We start from the raw sequence: 20,984 nt of genomic DNA on the forward strand, positions 1-20,984 counted from the left end.
ATCAAAGAAAAACATTGTGTATGCAATAAAGGCTGTATTTTTCCATTGATCTTCATGAAATTAAGTCAGAATGATTGCCTTGATAAAATCTAGCTTGGGTTTTGATATGTCATCTGGGTCAAAAAGTAGGTCACTTGGTCAAATAAAAGAAAATCCTTGTGTATGCGATAGAAGCTGTTTTTTTCAATTGACCTTCATGAAATTTGGCCAGAATGCCTTGATGAAGTCTAGGTCAAGTTCGAAAATGGATCATTTTGGATTAAAAAGTAGGTCACTAGGTCAAATCAAAGAAAAACCTTGTGTATGCGATAGAGGCTGTATTTGTCAATTGATCTTCATGAAATTTGGTTAGAATGATTGCCTTGATGAAACTAGGTCACTAGGTCATATCAAAGAAAATACTTGTTTAAAATCAAGAGACCACATTTTTAGTCCAATCCTAATGAAAAATTGACAGAATATTTGTTTCCATGAAATCACTAGGTCAAACATGTTTACACTGTTATGGTGTGTTTCTCAGGTGAGCGACCTAGGGCCATCTTGACCCACTTGTTATAATTTTCATATACTTTTAAAGACCTGCTCCAGTCCTACCTTTTAACCTTAAATTGTCACTGAAAAAGCATGAAAATCCTGACTATCAACAGTGACGCCTGTCAAAATAAAGTTAGGGTATAATATAATATATATTAAAGACCTGCTCCAGTCCTACCTTTTAACCTTAAATTGTCACAGAAAAAGCATAAAAATCCTGACTATGAACAGTGACGCCTGTCAAAATAGAGTTTATTTTATATAAAACTCTATATAAAATACCTGTGGTTTTGCGTGATTAAGTGTGGCGCGTGGTCGTTAACTGTTACCTATTGTAATAATGGGTTGCATACACACAATAGATCTTGAATAGCCGCGGAGCAGGCCTTTAAATCGAAGTAAACTACCTGTGGTTTTGCGTGCTAAAGTGTGGCGCGTGGCCTTTAACTGTTACCTACTGTAATCATGTGTTGCATACGCAATAAAATTTCAATAGCCGCGGAGCAAGTCTTTAACAACATACACATGGTTTTATATAAATATCTGAGAAATGTCAATAATCAATACAATTTTAGTATTATAAAAGACATAACCAAAATTATCTACGGGACTACAGAAGTATAAATTAGTGTAGTGTAAAAATTACCTCAAATCTTTAGACAGAAAATAATGCAAAAAATATTTTTTATTTACTCGCCCGTATGTATTGATTGGTATAAAAATAAGTAAGAAATACTCATTTAAAGACATTTCTGCGAGAAGGTATATCAAAACCCGATTTTTATAGAGGTGTATTTAACAAACTTTGTAAGATTTTGGGTCATTGCATTTTGTAATTGTAATGTTTTATTTAAATATGTTATGACTAAAGTGATTTCAGACACACATCCCTTTTACAGTTAAACGCTATACTTTCCTCTTTGATTGTGTCTGACGGAACAAGTTGATGACTCTGGTATTTCTTAAATCCCACCGGGGAGCATCTTTCTTCGGGCCTGTTTCGTTGGGCCGTTAAGGGCGTTTTCCTTGTTGCTCTGTCTTCTGCAACGACTAAAAATGAAATTTACCTTGGCATTTGCCATTTGAAAGTACATAAGTTCATTTCGATAAAAACAAGCCTTACAAATGGCATTTAAATCGTACAGATCATGTTATATTGTATAACCACTTTAGATATAATTAATAACGACTTTTTTAATTTAAGAAGGGGTCATGATGACCCTATGTCGTTCACTGCATAACTCATTTAAGTAAGTATGGTTGTTTGTTAGTGCTAAGAGGAAGGGAAACTACTCTTGAGTCCTAAAGTATAAAGACTGACATAAATACCAAAGTAAATGTCATAAGACCACAAGGCAGGGTTTTTATTTCAAAAAGTTTGCTCTTAACTATAGGTCCTACCGTTAAGTGTAAAGAATATGAGATATTACTATTTTCACTTAAATGGACAATAATGGTACTACGAATTTAGGCTCGTCACCTACTTTAAAAGCAGATAAATGTTACCACTTCAAGTTCATATACAATATATTGGTAGGGGAAATCCGAAAAGACAATCTTTTTCCGAAGAATATATATATATTTGTTCATTAGTACTAGTATATTTAAAACTAAATCATTGTTCAAGCTCATGAACAACACATTCTAAATATTTTTTTTTGATTTTTCACTTGTTTACATTGCTGATATAATTATAGTAAAACCAACATTTATGATCAGTTTATATTTTAATCAACAATTTGAATTATTGCAAAGTAAAAGAAACGTCACCATGTTAACAAAACTGGAACATTAAACATAAGTAATGTAAGATACAGATGTACAGTTTATGACTTGTATTATATTGATCGTAAAAACACTTTAAAATAAAAACATATGAAACATTTTGCATAAAATCACATAGATGTATAGTGTACACAATTCGATATAATGTCATAGTGTGAATGAACAAGACAAAAGTTTAATGTTCCTATGAGAATACATTCATATTCTTCAAGAGTCATATTAACATTATCAAAATTAAATCAGTCAAAAGCAGTGTAATATTTATATGAATAACTGCAATATCTATTTGTTCAGGAAAACATGTATGAAAGATTTGTAATCATGAAAGGTCGTGGAGAAAGGAAACTTCTAAACAGTAATTTGACGATTAATTTTGAAGGGATAATGAATGACATTGCACGATTTACAGGTAAGTAGTAACATTGACACAATATGTAGAGTTTAAAATTATTAATTAAATCCATATCGACTGTTTTGACCGTGTTTTTTTTTCTTCAAAATTATCCCGGAATTGTCAATTGGGCTATAATTCTAGCTAAAAATATTCAGCTCAGAGATGTTTAGATGCTGTTACGGACCTCTGATGGTAATGGAAAATAACCAGAAAATAAAAACAGCGTCAGTTAAGTTATGTCAGAAAAAAGAAAATTACCCCCCACCCCCCTAATCCCGGAAACATTTTACCCCCCTTCTCCATACAACTGGATTACCTCAAATTATCCCCCTCCCCATTAACTTCCTCCAAATACCTCCCTTCTCTTTCCCTCCCATTGTCATATGAAATACACCCTTCCCAAGCTGGAGAACTGCTTCCATTCTACATAAACTAAATACCCTCTCTCTTTCCCCTCCCCCGTTTCTTTTATCTGTAAATTACCCCCCCCCCCCCCCCCCCCAGCTCCGATATCCTCCAAATACAGGGGGCGGGGGGCGGGGGGCTGTCAGGAAGCTAACCTTTTTCCACAACAGTTTTCACTCTTATTTCTAATCAGTGTATCAGTATGCAAAGACCAGTATGCAAAAAGTCACAGCCTTACCCATATTTATGTAGTGACTTACAGGAACAGTTGTATCACATCTTTTGTCAGTTGAAATAAATTATTTCTTATTCATGTCAAACTCACTAAATTATAAAAGTACAAAGAATAGTGATGTTTGTTTTTAGTTTGTATAAAACAGATGCTCAATAGCTTGTCATGTCAATTTGCATTCAGTTCACTTGACCATGATTGTTAGATTCCTCACCATTACATAATGTTCTTTACAAGTTACTGACAACTTCTACACTTTAATTGAATATATTTTAAACATTAACATTTTGTTAAAAAAGTCATGCTTTTGACATGTTTGATTAAAACATATTACACTCTTGATATAAATCTTTGTGTTCTATGTACTGAGGTAACTATGTACTAGCTAGGCCATCTTTATCTCACATTTCAGTATTTATTTTTAATTTTACAGATCAATTATTGATCAACTCCTGGCATATTGCTATGACCATTAACAAAAAAAAGGAATTCTCAAGGCATGCCTACATGCTGGAAGAGTTTGTGGGTTTGTAATTTTCTTCATTTTTGTAGTTTTTCTATTGTAAGAAAGATAAATACATCTTACAAATCTATACGAAAAATTAATTCCTCTTTTCGTAAGTACAAGTAAGTTAAATACATCTTAAAATAACATACACACACATGACCTGATTGTATTAATAGCATTTCGAAAGAAATCATTACTAATAGATTCATTCAACAAACATATCTAGCATATTAAGAGGAGAGTGGGGAAATACACATAATGATTGAATATTATCATACATTTATTTTCCCAAGCATATTTCATTTAGATGTATGCAATATCCTGATGTCAACCTCTCCAAACAGCACCAAAGTAATCATAATACAAAGGGCATTAGATTTGAAAGTCTTGAAATAGCGATCAAAATGAGAAAAAAAAACGAGCGTTTTGCATGACATTACGAACAATGTCAACCAACTGTAACTGTTGTCGGGGAGAGTCTGTTATCAAGTTAAATTCTCTCTAGAAGTAGTCGCCTTGCTCAATTTGTTTTGAAAATTCCGATGTCAATGTTGAAATTTCATCATCTGAGCCAGTCATCAAAAAGCCTATATCTCTGATAAGATGATTCTGATAAGACAGTTCAGCTTGGCGAAGTGATTCATTTGGAATTTTCCGATACAAATCAAATCGAAGAGCTCCATCTTGTGTAGGATAATTTTGGAACATGTTCCGTATCCGAGAATTAGAGTAAAAGAAATGTGGCAGGTGTCTCTTCTTCAGACTTGTATGCAAAATGTTAACGAAAAGAACGAGAGCTCGTTGGACGCCATCAATTCGTGTATTCGGATAGAGATGACAAGCATAAAGAATCAGATAGAATGCTATCTGTTTTAGATGGTAGGATTTCAAGACCGTGGCAATTGGTGGAGGTGGTCGATTCTCACTTTTTGCGACTTCTTTTGTTTTGGTGAAGTAGGTCTTCAATATTCGGAGTGCCGTAAGTATGTATCTATTTTTCTGAATTGTCCTTGCGACATCTAAAGTGTATCTCTCATAGCCGGCTGAATTGATATGCCAAACCAGCATTTGATCGGCAATTTCCAGGGACTTTGCTGCATCCTCTTCTTTCCATTTGCAGACAGCATGAATTACTGCGTTTACTGAGTTGCCATTGTATCTGGTATGTTTATCAACTCTCAGACGTATTGCGGGAACAATGTCTAAATCAATTTCTCTGGCAATTTCATTGCGGTTTCTAATCTGACCTTGCCTCATAAATAAATCGTTAGCATCATCGTCAAGATGGATAGTTATGTTGATAGCAGGGGGGTTCATTCGGCGAGTTATATCAAAACAAACGTGCTTTGAGCGTTTCATTGCTTTAATTTTCTCTTCAATAGAACGACAGGACTGATCGATCAGGGACATAAATACTCCTTGATGCAACTTTCTAGAACTTAGATAAATGTATCCCTGTCCGTCTTCTTGAAATACATCTTCCCGCCATAGCTTCGGATACCTTTTTTGTAGTATATCGCGCCTTTGTTCCACTTGAAGGTAGCAGAAGCCTGGAACGTATTTTCCATTCTTGTACATGCGCTTTTCTGAGAGTTTTTCTGAAATCTGCAGTCCCTCGATATGAAACTCGATAACTGAATCAAATTCATCTGGTCTGATGACTTTCAAACCATCTCGTGAACTACCTTGACGGATGTATGAATCAATTCTAAGATGCTCATAATTAGCTTCAGCATTGGCTCGCATTTCTTTTTGTAGCAACTCCATGACAGCATCAACTGCATCACGAGATCGTGCCCATTCCTTGCGTCCAAAGTCTATTTCACCTAAAATGTAAGTTCTAACATAAAGTAAGTTTTGACATAAATGTATCATGCTGTAGAATTTGTTTCATAACATAAAGATATGAAGTGATTATATACCTTAATCTTTGTTTGATTAAAACTTCTGGGCTTATGTGACTGATACTATTATTCTGTTCCATTTATTTTTATCCTCTTTCTATTTACTCGTTATTGCACAACCAAGAAGATATGCCGTATGCATTTTATATCAAATATTTATTTCATAGAGTTCACACAGTTTGAACAGAATTTTACTCTTTATTATATACGTATGGATATCTGTCTGAAATTTTATGAGAAATAAGCTAAAATGACTTATCTATTCACAAGATAAATATGTCACCTACAAGAATTTAAAAGTCTACTCATTTCTTATTATCTTGAACTTACAATTTCTGTTCGGCTGAGAGTCACTACTGATAACGCTGGTTTTCAGAAGTGGCTGAGTCAGATTAATTTCAGATTGAAACAAACAAATAATCATGTCACGAGTTGGACTTTGTGGTATCCAGATCTGGCACAATTCACTCAAGCCGAATATCACTATGCAGATCAAAGTACTGTATTAATAACCCTATTATATCACACTTTAACATGCTAGGTATAAATTCTATAAATCAAGTAGGAGATATATTTATACCTATATAGGGTGACGCCTTTAGCTTGACTACCCACTCGTGATCACTAATGCCGAAATCGGTGATCGGTCTTTGCCACTGATTGAGGGCTGATCCCAACAGTCGGGTTGGTCTGACATCATCCTATTGAACAATATCATAATTACAATACATAAATATATCGCTTTTTTCAAACTTTCAGATCAGCCATCGCAAAATAAATTCTAAAACTCTTAAAAAGACATATCAATGTAGTGTCTATATAGCATGCCAGCAATACGTTTGAAGGCTGTACTGGTTGGGAACCAGTATCCGGACAGGACCAGTTTTCGGACACATGTAATCACAACTTTATTTCGGCGTTATTCACGTAACTGCTTCATCTGGATCATTTGGGTGTTTGTATTTCATTTCTACAAGAAATTAAGTGCACTATATTACAAGGCTGTATAATGTTTTATGATGACACCTCACCTGTGTTTACGAAACAACATTCTGTCTTCACGGGACATGTAGATAGCATTGCACATGCACAGTAGTTTACACTTGTCGAGGTATCAAGTGTGGAAGAAATAATTAAACTACATACTGATTGTCTGCATGTGCCACTTTTAATTTCACAATAATAGTTACATATATATTTGTCTGGCTACTGGTTTACCGCACAGGGAAAATAACTTATTTTTTGACTCCCTTTGAGGCCGTATGGAACCCATATGTTTCGTTCCAATGCGATGTTGGTTACAAGATGCAGAAGGATCTGAAGTTTGTGCAGTGTGGGCTTCATTTATGTCAACTGTGATCGCGTGGCGTCCGTCGTCCGTCGGTCCGTGCGTCCGTGCGTAAACTTTTGCTTGTGACCACTCTAGAGGTCACATTTTTCGTGGGATCTTTATGAAAGTTGGTTAGAATGTTCATCTTGATGATATCTAGGTCAGGTCAAGTTCGAAACTGGGTCACGTGGGGTTAAAAACTAGGTCAGTAGGTCAAAAAATAGAAAAACTTTGTGACCTCTCTAGAGGCCATATTTCTCAATGGATCTTCATGAAAATTGGTCAGAATGTTCAACTTAATGATATCTAGGCCAAGTTTGAAACTGGGTACGTGCTGTCAAAAACTAGGTCAGTAGGTCTAAATATAGAAAAACTTTGTGACCTCTCTAGAGGCCATATTTTTCATGGGATCTTTATGAAAATTGGTCAGAATGTTCATCTTGATGATATCTAGGTCAAGTTTGAACATGAATGACGTGCAATCAAAAACTAGGTCAGTAGGTCTAAAAATAGAAAAACCTTGTGACCTCTCTAGAAGCCATATTTTTCACGAGATCTTCATGAAGATTGGTCAGAATGTTTATCTTGATAATATCTAGTTTAATTTCGAAACTGGGTCACGTGCGGTCAAAAACTAGGTCAGTAGGTCTAAAAATAGAAAAACGTTGTGACCTCTCTAGAGGCCATATTTCTCAATGGATCTTTATGAAAATTTGTCAGAATGTTTATCTTGATGATATCTTGGTCAAGTTCGAAACTGGGTTACGTGCGGTCAAAAACTAGGTCAGTAGGTCTAAAAATAGAAAAACTTTGTGACCTCTCTAGAGGCCATATTTTTCAAGGGATCTTTATGAAAATTAGTCAGAATGTTTATCTTGATAATTTCTAGGTCAAGTTTGAAACCGGGTTACGTGTGGTTAAAAACTAGGTCAGTAGGTCTAAAAATAGAAAAAACCTTGTGACCTCTCTAGAGGCCATATTTTTCAAGAGATCTTCATGAAAATTGATCAGAATGTTCAGCTTGATGATGTCTAGGTCAAGTTCGAAACTGAATGACGTGCGGTCAGAAACTAGGTCAGTAGGTCTAAAATAGAAAAACCTTGTGACCTCTCTAGAGGCCATATTTTTCAATGGATCTTCATGAAAATTGGTGAGAATGTTCACCTTGATGATATCTAGGTCAATTTCGAAACTGGGTTATGTGCGGTCAAAAACTAGGTCAGTAGGTCAAATAATAGAAAAACCTTGTGACCTCTCTAGAAGTCATATTTTTCAATGGATCTTCATGAAAATTGGTCAGAATTTTTTATCTTGATGATATCTAGGTCACATGTGCTCAAAAACTAGGTCACTATGTCAAATAATAGAAATAACGACGTCATACTCAGTTCAAAACTGGGTCATGTGGGGATAGGTGAGCGATTCAGGACCATCATGGTCCTCTTGTTTTAGCTCACCTGAGCACAAAGTGCTCATGGTGGGGTATTGTGATCACGCTGTGTCCGTCGTTTGTCGTCCGTCGTGCGTGCGTGCGTGCGTCAAGTCGTCCGTCGTCAACAATTGTGTTTAAAAGACATCTCCTCCATAACCACTGAATGGATTTTGATGAAACTTGGCATGGATGTTCCTTGGATGGTTTTCTAATAACATTGTTCAAACGGTTCCGCTTGGTTGCACATAGAGGCCGCCAGGGCTAAAAATAGAAAAAATCTTCAAACGAAATCTCCTTCTAAACCGATGGTCCGAATTTGAAATAATTTCACACAAATAGTCCTTATGTCACCCTCTACCAAGATTGCTCAGATTATACCGATTCGTCCAAAACAATGACTGCCAGAGGGCGTGGTCACTTTTCCCTATATGTATATAGTGGAAACTTAAAAAATCTTCTTGACAATGTGTGAAACTGCTTACCCGATTTTAGAATAATTTTACACAAATGGTCCTTGTGTGACCCTCTACCAAGATTGTTCAAATTATTCCGATTCGTCTAAACCATGGCCACCAGAGGGCTTGGTCACTTTTCCCTATATGTATATAGTGGAAACTTTAAAAATCTTCTTATGTGAAACTGCTTGCCCGATTTTAGAATAATTTTACACAAATGGTTGTTGTGTGACCCTCAACCAAGATTGTTCAAATTATTCCAATTCGTCAAAAAACATGGCTGCCAGGGGGCGTGGTCACTTTTTACTGCCCTAAGGTAAAAAGAATAGAAAACCTAACTCTGTACTTATACAAACACACTTGAAGCCTTGTACACAGGTGAGCGCTTTAGAGTCAAGGACCCTAATGTTTTAGGAAATAATGGATCCGAAATATGAAAACTTCCCCGGCTACTCCGGTTCCAAACCAGTACCGTTAATAAAAGCGTAGAAATCAAGGAAAGTCATATAACATTGTTCAGTTATCATATTTACTGGCATAAATTAAATGATCCAGATAATGATATAAATGATTTTTACTTTCTTTCTTAAATTGCGGGAAATATGATTTAACTTAAGATGTTATTTCAATTTCTTTCACTAGTGTTGAATTTATATGTACGGAAGAGTGCCAGGTGGGTTTTATTTAACTCGAAATTTCGAAATATTAACTCGAAAATTCGACTTACTAACTCGAAATTTCGGGTTACAAACTCTAACTCGTACAATGGCCCTTGGGTTTAAGATGGTTCTTCCTTTTCAGTTATTTGAGATATCTTGGACTTGCAGAAGTGAAACTGAAAATAAAATCCTTAGAGGCTTCAGTTGCCGATTGGTTCAGGTTGCTGGCTTCAAATTACATACACCTCACTGCTGTGGACTTAAATGTCATTTTTGGTGTAGAATTCTTTCATGTGAGGAAGCATCCTGTTAGCTCGTGGAAGGTCAGTAATTCTACCAATGTGCCCGTCCATGTCGTAAATTATGCACGATGGGGCACCTAGAGTATTCCTCAATCATGAAAAACTGGAAAGTCACCAATTACCTATAAATGTGTTCCGGTGATGTTCAAATCAACCAAAAAACACCAAAGATAAATTATTTGATATTCTGTGCTCAGCAGATGATTTCCGCTGTCATGAGGTCAAAGGCTAAGTTCACCACGTAGTTAGTAACTGGGGTACGTTCTTCCCGAAATTTCGAGGTAGTAAATCGAAACTTCGAATTCGTAAGTCGAAATTTCAGGATAGTAAGTCGAAATTCCGAGTAACATTACTCGAAACCTCGAGTTATTAAGTCGAAATTTCGAGTTAATAAATAAAACGCACCTGGCACTAATGCTCTTCCGTATACATGTCTTTGTATGGTAGAAATAATGGAATCAATATCAATAATATTTTCGCCTCCGATTCCTTTTTATAAGTGTAAGAAACATAATAGATTTTGTAATGATCTTACCTCCTCTCTGCTTTCTGCAATTTTCCTTGAAGCACGGTTGATATCTCCATCCAGAACAACTGAGATAGGTCCATAATATTCCGCCATTTCTCTTGCCAAATTAACTTGTAACTGCGCAATTCATTTATCTTTGTATGTCACTATAGTACGTTCGAATTTCTGAAAAAAATGAATAGGGTCAATAAAATGTACCATTATGCATTGCCCAGTATTTACGGAGAATATATAGATAAATATATTTAGGTCAGAAAACAATCCAACGGGTATCATATACTAGTGATTATATTTTAATTTAAAACATTGAAAGAATACCTTGAAAGTCAATAATTTGTCGCATGTACAAGTGGCCTTGTACGTAAACACGCGTATAATTTGCGCATTTCTTTACATGTATGTGATAAATTGTGCTCCAAATCAGCTATTATAGATATGTCCTTTATTTTAAAGTATTATTCATATAACGAATGCTACTTTTAACATTATTGCATCATGTGCGTAAAAAAAAACTGGGAAATATATATATATATATCGTGTTAAACCGTTAGATCACTGTCAAGGGACATTACCAGTAATTTCTATTTTAATATGCCTCAAACTCATTGTCAAGTTTCCTCTATAGTGGTTAAATTGATAGTAAATTTCAGCTATGGGAAATTTTGATGATGCTGTTGTGTAGAGGTTTTTGCTATAGAGAGGGCCGCTCTGAAGAGGTTGCAATGTATCTAAGCGTTTAAACGATATAGACTATATGACTTTAATATTTTTAAAGATTATGATTATCGTGTTTATGTATTTCAATGAGTACATGACAATATGACATGAAGCAAACAAAACTGACCAAACAAATCACTGCAAGTTATCTATTTCATTATCTTATTAATATTTCACCATCAAATTCAAATAGAAAGTAGATTATTCAAGTTTAATATTTCGATAAAAATATGTGTCTTTGTACGTAATCATTCGGCTGTGGTATAAAAATATATCAAATTCCTCCCGCTGTCTTTTAGACTAGGAATTCAATCGTCTTTATTTATTATACGGAGTAACATATTACAAATGGTTGTCACTGATAACAAAGATGAATGATCAAATACGGAGTTCTGCCGTAACAATATCAAATGTTTCACCTTTTTTTCCACAGCCATGTCGAAAACTAATACATGATAACTTTCTTAATTCTTCCTTTTCTGATCTTATATTAGTATATAATTGATTTGTAATTAAGAAAGCGTTTTAAATGTAGAAATAAATTTAAAAAGCTAACGATACAGTCGTAAGAAATCAGTTAAAAGCGAAATATCTTGTTAAGATATTTCTGCACTCTTCTGTTTTACAATCATAACGCTTAGCCTTATATTTTGAGAAAGAAATTAAAACAACACAAAATCATTGAAAGAAAAGGTTGTTTAAAATGAAAATTGAACGGCATAATCAAATCTGTAAATGATCCTTTGGAAGCAAAGAATGCAACCAAGAAGAATAATAGACGACTCGGGTTGATTGAGTCTGTTCATGAAAAGTAATGAAATGTGCAACATCTCTCACGCCCCCTGGCACCGGCTTAGGCAGAAACTATTACACATTTGTTGAATCGACTCCATGATCCTAAAGGACCAGAAAATATAACAACACTGAATCTAAGTAAGGGGAGACTTTTAACAGCCGTCACACGGCACTTAAAGATTGCTGTTATAAAAGTTAATAAAATCTGTAAAAGGATCCTTTGGAAGCAAAGAATGCAACCAAGAAGAATAATAGTAGACTCGGTTTGATTGAGTCTGTTCATATATATTATTCTACAAAACAATTCTCAGTATACTGATACATACATTGTATTCTTGAAAAGGACTAAATAAAGGAGCCACACTTTAGGACAATTAAAAGCTTTTAAAACCCATCATTTCCAAGAAACCGCTACATGTTCGTTTTGATGTATTTGCAATAATGTCCCTAGGATGAACGTAGTTTTCAGCAATTGTTTATTTCTTTTTTTTACAACTAGCACTCGTTTTTAATGGGGGCGACTCTTTCATAACATTTTAAGTATCCATCGTACATGACAGTACGGTAGAACATGTACTGGTCAGGTAGATTGTTAGTAAAAAGTCTGTTCTTTTATCAGATATTTCTGTGCTTTGATGATATACTCCTACACCTTATAACGGGGGCTCCGTGGCCGAGTGGTTAAGGTCGCTGACTTCGATGTGGGTTCGAGCCTCACTCGGGGCGTTGAATTCTTCATGTGAGGAAGCCATCCAGCTGGCTTACGGAAGGTCGGTGGTTCTACCCAGGTGCCCGCTCGAGATGAAATAATGCACGAAGGGGCACCTGGGGTCTTCCTCCACCATCAAAGCTGGAAAATTGCCATATGACCTACAATTGTGTCGGTGCGACGTTAAACCCAACAAAGTAATACAAATTATTTTATTCATATATAATTAATTTATTTTTCTCGGAAAACCCGTTTCTGATGCGTTGCTATGCAATTGGTTACCCTCGGTACGTATCGTTAGGCGAACGTCTGGTTTCAATCAAGCATACTATATCTTATCGTCTAACACCGCTTGGCCGGGAATCAACCTAAAGTCATATAAATACCATGAAATTCGTGTAACTGCCACTTGGTTCAATACCGTTTAGATGAACACAACAAATCTAGCTTACGCACTCATGATTCCCTTTAAATTTTGCGCACAATGCCACATGGTCGAGGGAGATTTCGCCGGAGAGGAAATAGGCTAAATGCACACCAGGAGATTGAAGCAAACATGAGGTTGCGTCGTCGGGACCGGCCAGCTGCCGACATAAATGTTGCAAATCTGGGCCGTAATATAATGCTCGCCAGGACAACGTTTAAAACGGGAAACGTAAATGCCGCTGTAACGTACGTTTAGAGGCCCTGGAGAACGATAGAGAGGCAGAAGTTGCTGTTCAAAACGCTCAAATCCAGACGGAACCACTTCCATCTGAGGACCCTCGTACCAGAAAAGGACTGCAGATTACCTCAATGAGGATAGTAACGCCCTGCTGCAGCCGGACTCGGGTAGGTCTCGTTTAATTGATTTTGATACTCTTATATACTCTTATAAGGATTCTGGGGTGTTACCACCTGAAGAGGGCGGTGGGAACTCTGTTGCACGTAGGCAAAATCAGCTCTTATCTCCGGCCGACGCAGGTTGTAACTCCACAAACTTCCCTTTATTCTAAAGTAACTCGCATAACATTTCCTATTTACCGGATACTAGTATGCGCTTAGCTGGGGTTAATTTGACAGTTCACGTCCCTTCCTCAATTAAACAGCAAATGTGTTGGGGAGAGTACGTAAATCTGGCTCTTCTTTTGAAAGGTGCCGTTGAACTATCAGAATTTTGCAGTGGCAATGTTTTAAGATTGGTCGGCCCCGATGGTCATATCGAATCTTCAAAAAAAAAGGAATGTAAGGAGAAAATTAACTCGATCGAAAGATGGACTGATGCCTTTATTATCTGTGCGTCCATTTATTTGTCCTCTCACTCGGACAAAGTCTATGAACTCCTTCATTACATTCGTGTGCTACGCGTCAGAGGGGTTATGCTTGGAGGACCTATGACGAGCAGTTTCGCTTCCGTCAAGCTCTTACGCCTTCCCTTTGGTCAGTTATTAACAATGATCTCTGATGGCGTCGTGTACACGTGCGGAACAGCTCCAGGCCCTCGACCTCCTTCAGTTTCAAATGCAACGATTTCAATCAATGTTCTTGCAGGTGGCCAAATTGCAGGTTTGCACATACATGTAAGCTGTGTAATGAGCCTCATCCTGCGATGACGTGTCCTAAGAAGCAGTCACAAAATATACCACAAGGGAATAGTCAAACAACTTATAACCAACCATTTCGTACCCGTCCATACTTCCGTCCTTTCAGGGGTCAAGGCCGAGGTCAACCTTTAAAATAGGTTCCACACAGTTTAGCATTTTCGCCAGTTAATATTTCAGCTTTAGAAAAAGGTCTAAAAACTTACGATCGAACTGAGGCAGCATTTTTTAACGTTTCAAAAACGGATTTTCCATGCAATATAGCGGTCCTCGTCAAGATATTCACCTAATCTTAAGTCTACAAGCCTAAATCCAGATATTATACAAAAACAGATAAATACCGAAATCTAGGCTGGCAGGATTGCAGGCCCTTTCAATGTGCCACCTTTTCAAAATTTTATTGTTTCACCGATCGGCCTCGTGGCGAGTTCAGAATGATTCACCATCTTTCGTAACCAAAACATCAAAGTGTCAATGATTTCATCAATCCTAAGTTGTGCTCAGTTCAATATATGAATTTCGACGAGGCTGTCAAATTAGTACAACGTTTGGGTAGGCATTGTAAGTTATTTAATGTAGGCATAAAAAGTGCTTTTCTAATACCGGTTTTTCCTACTGACTTTGAACTGCTAGGCTTCCGTTTTAAAAATTTCCTGTATTTCGATAAATCTTTGCCATTCGGAGCTTCATTAGGTTGCATCACTTTCGAACGTTTTGCTAGGTTTTTGGAATTTTTGGCCAAATCAAAAATGAAATTAGTAACATTGATACACTGTTTAGATGATATCCTCGATGGGGCAAGAAACACTGAACTTTCTGCTTTGGCCTTACAGTCATTCAGACATTGTCAGAATTGCAGGTTCCATTGGCTGAGGCCAAAACTGTCGGCCGGGCAGAAACCCTCGTATATTTAGGCCTTGAACTTGATTCAGCTGAAATTTTGGTCAGAATACCGATCTCAAAAGTTTATTTTATTCTGTTGAGTTTAACGTCGCGCCGACACACTCATAGGTCATATGGCAACTTTCCAGCTTTGATGATGGAGGAAGACCCCAGGTACCCCTCCGTGCATTATTTCATCACGAGCGGGCACCTAGGTAGAACCACCGACCTTCCGTAAGCCAGCTGGATGGCTTCCTCACATGAGGAATTCAACGTCCTGAGTGAGGTTCGAACCCACATCGATGAGGGACAAGTGGTTTAAAGTCAGCGACCTTAACAACTCGGCAACGGAGTCCCCGATCTCAAAAGTTCACGAAGTTACAAGTAAAATTAAAGACTTATTACGTAAGTCTAAAACAACATTGGAAAGTGATGCAGTCCCTTATTGGCTCTTTGAACTTCTGATGTCGCGCCTCGCAGTTGGTAGACCTTTCGTGCGCCGACTAATAAACAGTACCTGTGGCCTTTCTAAACCACATCACCATATTCGAATTAAGAAAGACATCCACATCGACTTAGAAATGTGGTTCCCTTCCCTTGAACATTTTAACGGGATATCTGTCTTCCATGGCCGTTACTGGGTCACAAACGAGGACTTTCAACTGTTTACCGATTCCGCGGGCGGCACAGGTTTCGGTATTTACTTTGGAGGTCAGTGGTGTAATGCTAAATGGCCCGAATCATGGTACACTGCTGAGTTTACTTCAAACATTACAGTCCTGGAATTATTTCCTATTGTTGTTTCATTGTTTATTTGGGGTTCAGAGCTAAAAACAAGAAATTAAAGTTCAATTGCGATATATCGCAGTGGTTCGCATTCTGAACAAGTTAACGTCAGAGTCAAACCTTGTCATGTGTTTGGTTAGATTTCCCGCATTAAGATGTCCTTATAAAGGCTGACAACGTTGAAGGTCGTTTAAATAGCGTTTGTGCCGCAATTTCTCAATTTCAGCTGGAAAAGTTCAGACAGTTAGCTCCAGAGGCAGACTCAGCTCCGCGCCGGGTACCAGCTTTCCTCTGGAATATCATCAATTTAGAACCGGGCAGCTATTACGGTCTGGAATAGCCCCTAATTCTCTCTCAACTTACTAAGTCGCATTTAAAACTTTCCAACAAATCAGGCAGTCTTACGACTTAAATAAGTTATGACCAGCTCCAATTAAACACATGATTATTTTCATGGCCCATTGTTTTGAAAAGGGCCCGTCCGCAAGGAGCATTTCAACATACATTTCTGGGTTAAACTATTACCGCAAATGATTAGGGTTTTATGACATAACTAACAATTTTATAGTGAAGAAAGTCTTATAGGGCTGTCACAGAAATCGCACTTCTAAAGACAATAGAGCACCTACAACATGGAGCGTATTAACTGACGTATGTTCCGCATTACCGCACGTCACGACAAGTCATTACGAGTACCTACTATTTTCCACTTTATTCTTATTTGCATATTATGGCTTATTCAGAGGTAGTGAACTACAGTCCCTGGCTCGCGGTTTTTGCTTTTTCCGCGTTACCACCGGCACAAATATTTGCCTTGAGTGGAAAATTGCGATGATTTTTTCACATTGAACGGCTGTTGACAAGAGCAAAAAATCGCGGTGATTATATAATACACCGCAATAGAAGTATCATTAAATGCCCGCAGCGAGTCACGAGGAATAATCTCAGCGGGTCGCGGTGAATTGCGATGGATCGCGGTGAACTACCGGCAATCACTTCGAAATCCAGGTAAATTTTGTAGGTTAAATACATATAATCTCTCTACTGTTGTTACATGTATAATTGCATTAGTTTTTTTCTGTTAAAATAGACAAATAATAGGGTTTAAGAACAAATAAATAAAATTAATGTTGATATGTAATCATTCCATTAGTTTAGTAAATATCTATAGTATTTAACAAATTAAAATTTATTCCTATCTTACCTTTTGGATAAATTTCAAAATTTACACGTAGGGCTTGGCGTTGCAATTTTGTAGTTTTAAGTTGAAATTTAATGATTTCCTGTAGAGGATAAATGTTTATATTCATTCACAAAATAACACAGAAATATAAGCAATATATATAATAGCAAAAACTGTCTCATGTCATTGTGGAGTACCGAGGTTGGAGAAACAAAAAATGACCCGTTTAACACTTGCAGGAAGTGTCACTTTTCATACTGTTTATTGTCATCAGTATTTTAAGCATAGTCAAATACTGTATGATACACGTACTTGACACTTGACACTTATTTTTGTAAAGAAACAGTTGCACAATGTGATATGTATTATGAACATACATTAATCATATCAATTTTATTAAATCTTTAGGCACAATAAAAATCAGAAATAAGAGTCTTTGTGTTTTCGTTTTCGGCAAAGGCCGACTCTTATTTTATCCAATTTTAGCTAGTTTTAACAGTTTTAACCAAATTTACACAATTTTTACATGTTTTACATAGAATAGAAACAAAGGTAATAAAACTTTAATAAGAAATGAGCCGTGCCATGAGAAAACCAACATAGTGGGTTTGCGACCAGCATGGATCCAGACTAGCCTGCGCATCCACGCAGTCTGGTCAGGATTCATGCTGTTCCGTTACAGTTTCTCCAATGCCAATAGGCTTTAAAAGCGGACAGCATGGATTCTGACCAGACTGGATCCATGCTGGTCGCAAACCCACTATGTTGGTTTTCCCATGGCACGGCTCAAATAACTTTAAGAAATCCAGTAGGAATCACATAGGAAAATCCAGAAGTGAGGAAGTACAGTAAACAAGCAGACGACGACAGGCAACCGAAAGCAGGCAAACGGGTAAACAGGTAAATTTTAGCTAAGAATTATACCGCGAAATCGAGGTGTCCCGTACTCAGGAAATGCGTGTAGATCTTTTATTATCCAATAGATTTGCTTCCAACTTTCCACATCGATAAAAGATAGATACAGCTAGATTGTCAGGGCATTTTCATTAAGATATAAACCTTAAACTAAACAAAATTACTTAAAAACGGCCTATTTTCAGTAAAATTACCGGTAAAATTTCATACAGCGCGGTCGTAAATAGCTATTATGTCTAAAAAGTAAATAAATTGAAATCAATGCGGATATTAAATTTGGACTTTCGGCTAGGAAAGGCAAAAAACAGAATTAAATAAGAAATATCTTTAAAAATGATGGTCGGCGAATTGTAATAAGGAAAGAAGTTTATGAATTTTTCATCTAACATTCATCTTTCATCTAACATTTTTCAAATTCCAAAACTAAACACCGCACTTTAACAATTTAAATGGTTCTCTTTTAATTTTTCGCAAAGGTTTCGTAGGGTTGCAATTTTGTTTCGTTTATCCTTAGACGAATAATTACAGCAGTAGTTTGATGAAGATTCATGAAGCGGTTCATGAGAAGAGGTCATTAAACGTGTTTATATTTTTAGCTAAATTGGTCCCCGTCCCCATTTGTAACAAAATAGCAGGAGACCTTACGATATTGTTACACATCGAGTTTGATAAAAATCCATTACATTTTAATGGTTAATGCGAAGAAAGGCATATCTACTTTTAGCTATAGTGGTCCCTAATAGGGCCCAAGTTCCTATATAAATAAATTTGGAAGAGGACCTTATAATGATGCTCCAGACCAAGTATGACAAAGATCCACCAAGCTGTTCATGAGACGCTGTATAAAGGCATTTCTAGTTTTAGCTCTAGCAGCCCCTAAAAGGGGTTAAATGTCCCAGCTGAACAAAGTTGGCTGCGGGCCTAATAAAGATGCTACTGTAACGACCCTGTAGTATGAGTTTGCTTTACAGTGGATTAAGCTTTCTTGGATGGTTCCTTAGCTCTTCAATTTATTATTTATTTTTTTTTGTACATAAAGCATTTGATAGTGTTTAGATATATAATGTTCTTATGCATGTGTTCATCTGTAAATATGTTGCCGAACTATGCCATTATTTTGATGAATTTCTACCCCACCCTCCCTGAAATGTATGTGGTATAGACAGCCAAATTCAATGCAATATTTTATGAATAATCAAGTTATATTTAGGGAGATTCACATTATTTGTATGTTGCTTGATATTAACACAATGAAATTTATCACATGTTATATTGGTATAATACTGTGTGACTTCGTTTGATTGCATTCTTTTTCAGAAATGTAGACGGAATGTTCGTACCCTTAATTTGTCATTTTGATGCTTATTATCAAGTTAATTATAAAGTCACAAGTTATAAACACGTTAGGAATTGATAAACTTACTTAAATTATTAATAAATCCACCGATGTTGCCTTTTATAATCATTAAGTTACGCTGAAAACTGTGAAATAATTATTATTTGTCGCTTACTTCCTGGTTATGGCGGCCATGTTACCGCACGTTCAGCCTCACTGTGTATGACGTCATTTTAATGAGGTAATCAGCGCGCGGAGTTTTGTTTATGTTGACCTGTGCTCATTCGGTGTTGGTCATGCACCCTGAACGGTCGCACTAAAATCTAATATTTTACTAAAGTTTTAAGTCTACTAAAAGACTAAAAACTAAAATCCAGAAGATGCCAACGGACGAAGAAGTAGTAATATTATTCCAGAGTCTAAAATTATATTTGTTCTAAACTTTAGTGAAATAAATATTAGTCCTGTTTCCAAGTTATTGAAATTTAGTGAAACCAGTATTAGCCCATCTCCAGTGAAACCGAAGGTCAAATTATTTTACGAAGTGCCGTAAATTATTAGTGATATTTACTAAAGTGTTGATCGATTATCTACTACATTAAGTAACTCTTGGTACCGTTAATCCAAGGGATGTTATAAAGCTTAGTTTAGTGATTTTGTCCAATTTTAGTGATCTATCGGGTTTTACTAAACAGTTCTAGAATAATGAGTGACATATCGGCGCGGTATTGAATTGACAAAGTGATTTTTAGTGTAAAACTGACAGTGAATTTTAGTGCGAAATTCGACTAAGTGGGTTTTAGTGTAAAATACATTTAAGTGTCTTTTAGTGTAAAAGTGACAAAGTGATTTTTAGTGTAAAACTGACAAAGTGAATTTTAGTGTGCAATTTGACTAAGTGAATATTAGTGTGAAAATTTGACTAAGTGAATTTTAGTGTAAAATACATTTTAAGTGTCTTTTAGTGTAAAGTGACAAAGTTATTTTTAGTGTAAAACTGACAAAGTGAATTTTAGTGTAAAATAGGCTAAGTGCGATTTAGTGTTTTAAAAAGTGACAAACGGCAGGGTGTATTCGGCGTCGCATGAAGATACATTGTTCCACAAATAAGGATAGTAAAATATTTAATATTCTATAGACTATGAACCTTATTATTCTCCATACTCCATGTGCACTGTAATATAGCAGAGCGTCGCGGAACTGAATTTTGCATGTTTGATATTTGTCTTGCCAATATTAATATCTATATAAACTTTTATGCTGTATGTTTGACTATGTATATTCATCTTGTTTACTAGTTATATGTTGATAAAATTTTAACTGTTCAATAGCCTCCGTAATAAATTTCCAAAGCCTAACCTACCATAAGCCGGGCCCAGGCGAACTCGTGTGGCTCTCCTTGTGTAGCTAACAGGCCAACGCTATACGAGGGGTACGCTACAAAATTGGTGGCAGCGGTGGGATAATAATTTTGACTTCATGTGCAGACGATAGTGTCCTTATTAAGGTATAACTTTGATTAAATATTGTACAGTGAGTCAAATAATTTCCTGGTACCGGTGGTAGGTTTTAGCAGAGTAACTATGGATGAATCTGATACAGTTACCTTTAA

At 36.3% G+C, this 20,984-nt stretch overlaps 1 protein-coding gene across 4 annotated transcripts in view; it reads right to left on the reverse strand.

The window, feature by feature from the left end:
• Positions 1-2,242: 2,242 nt before the first annotated feature.
• The window catches only part of LOC128545901 (uncharacterized), a 105,082-nt gene continuing 86,340 nt past the window's right edge, over positions 2,243-20,984 (reverse strand). For 2 of the 4 annotated variants that reach the window (XM_053544545.1, XM_053544530.1), the window contains exon 4: positions 2,243-5,661. In XM_053544545.1, the coding sequence (XP_053400520.1) occupies positions 4,360-5,661 (1,302 nt within the window). In that variant the 3' untranslated portion in view covers positions 2,243-4,359. Of the gene's footprint in view, positions 5,685-6,342; positions 6,464-10,475; positions 10,635-10,787; positions 10,953-20,984 lie in introns of those variants that run through there. The other 2 variants (XM_053544542.1, XM_053544536.1) reach the window with 2 other exon arrangements.

This window comes from Mercenaria mercenaria, chromosome 1, assembly GCF_021730395.1.
Source record: "Mercenaria mercenaria strain notata chromosome 1, MADL_Memer_1, whole genome shotgun sequence".
NCBI lineage: Eukaryota > Metazoa > Mollusca > Bivalvia > Venerida > Veneridae > Mercenaria > Mercenaria mercenaria.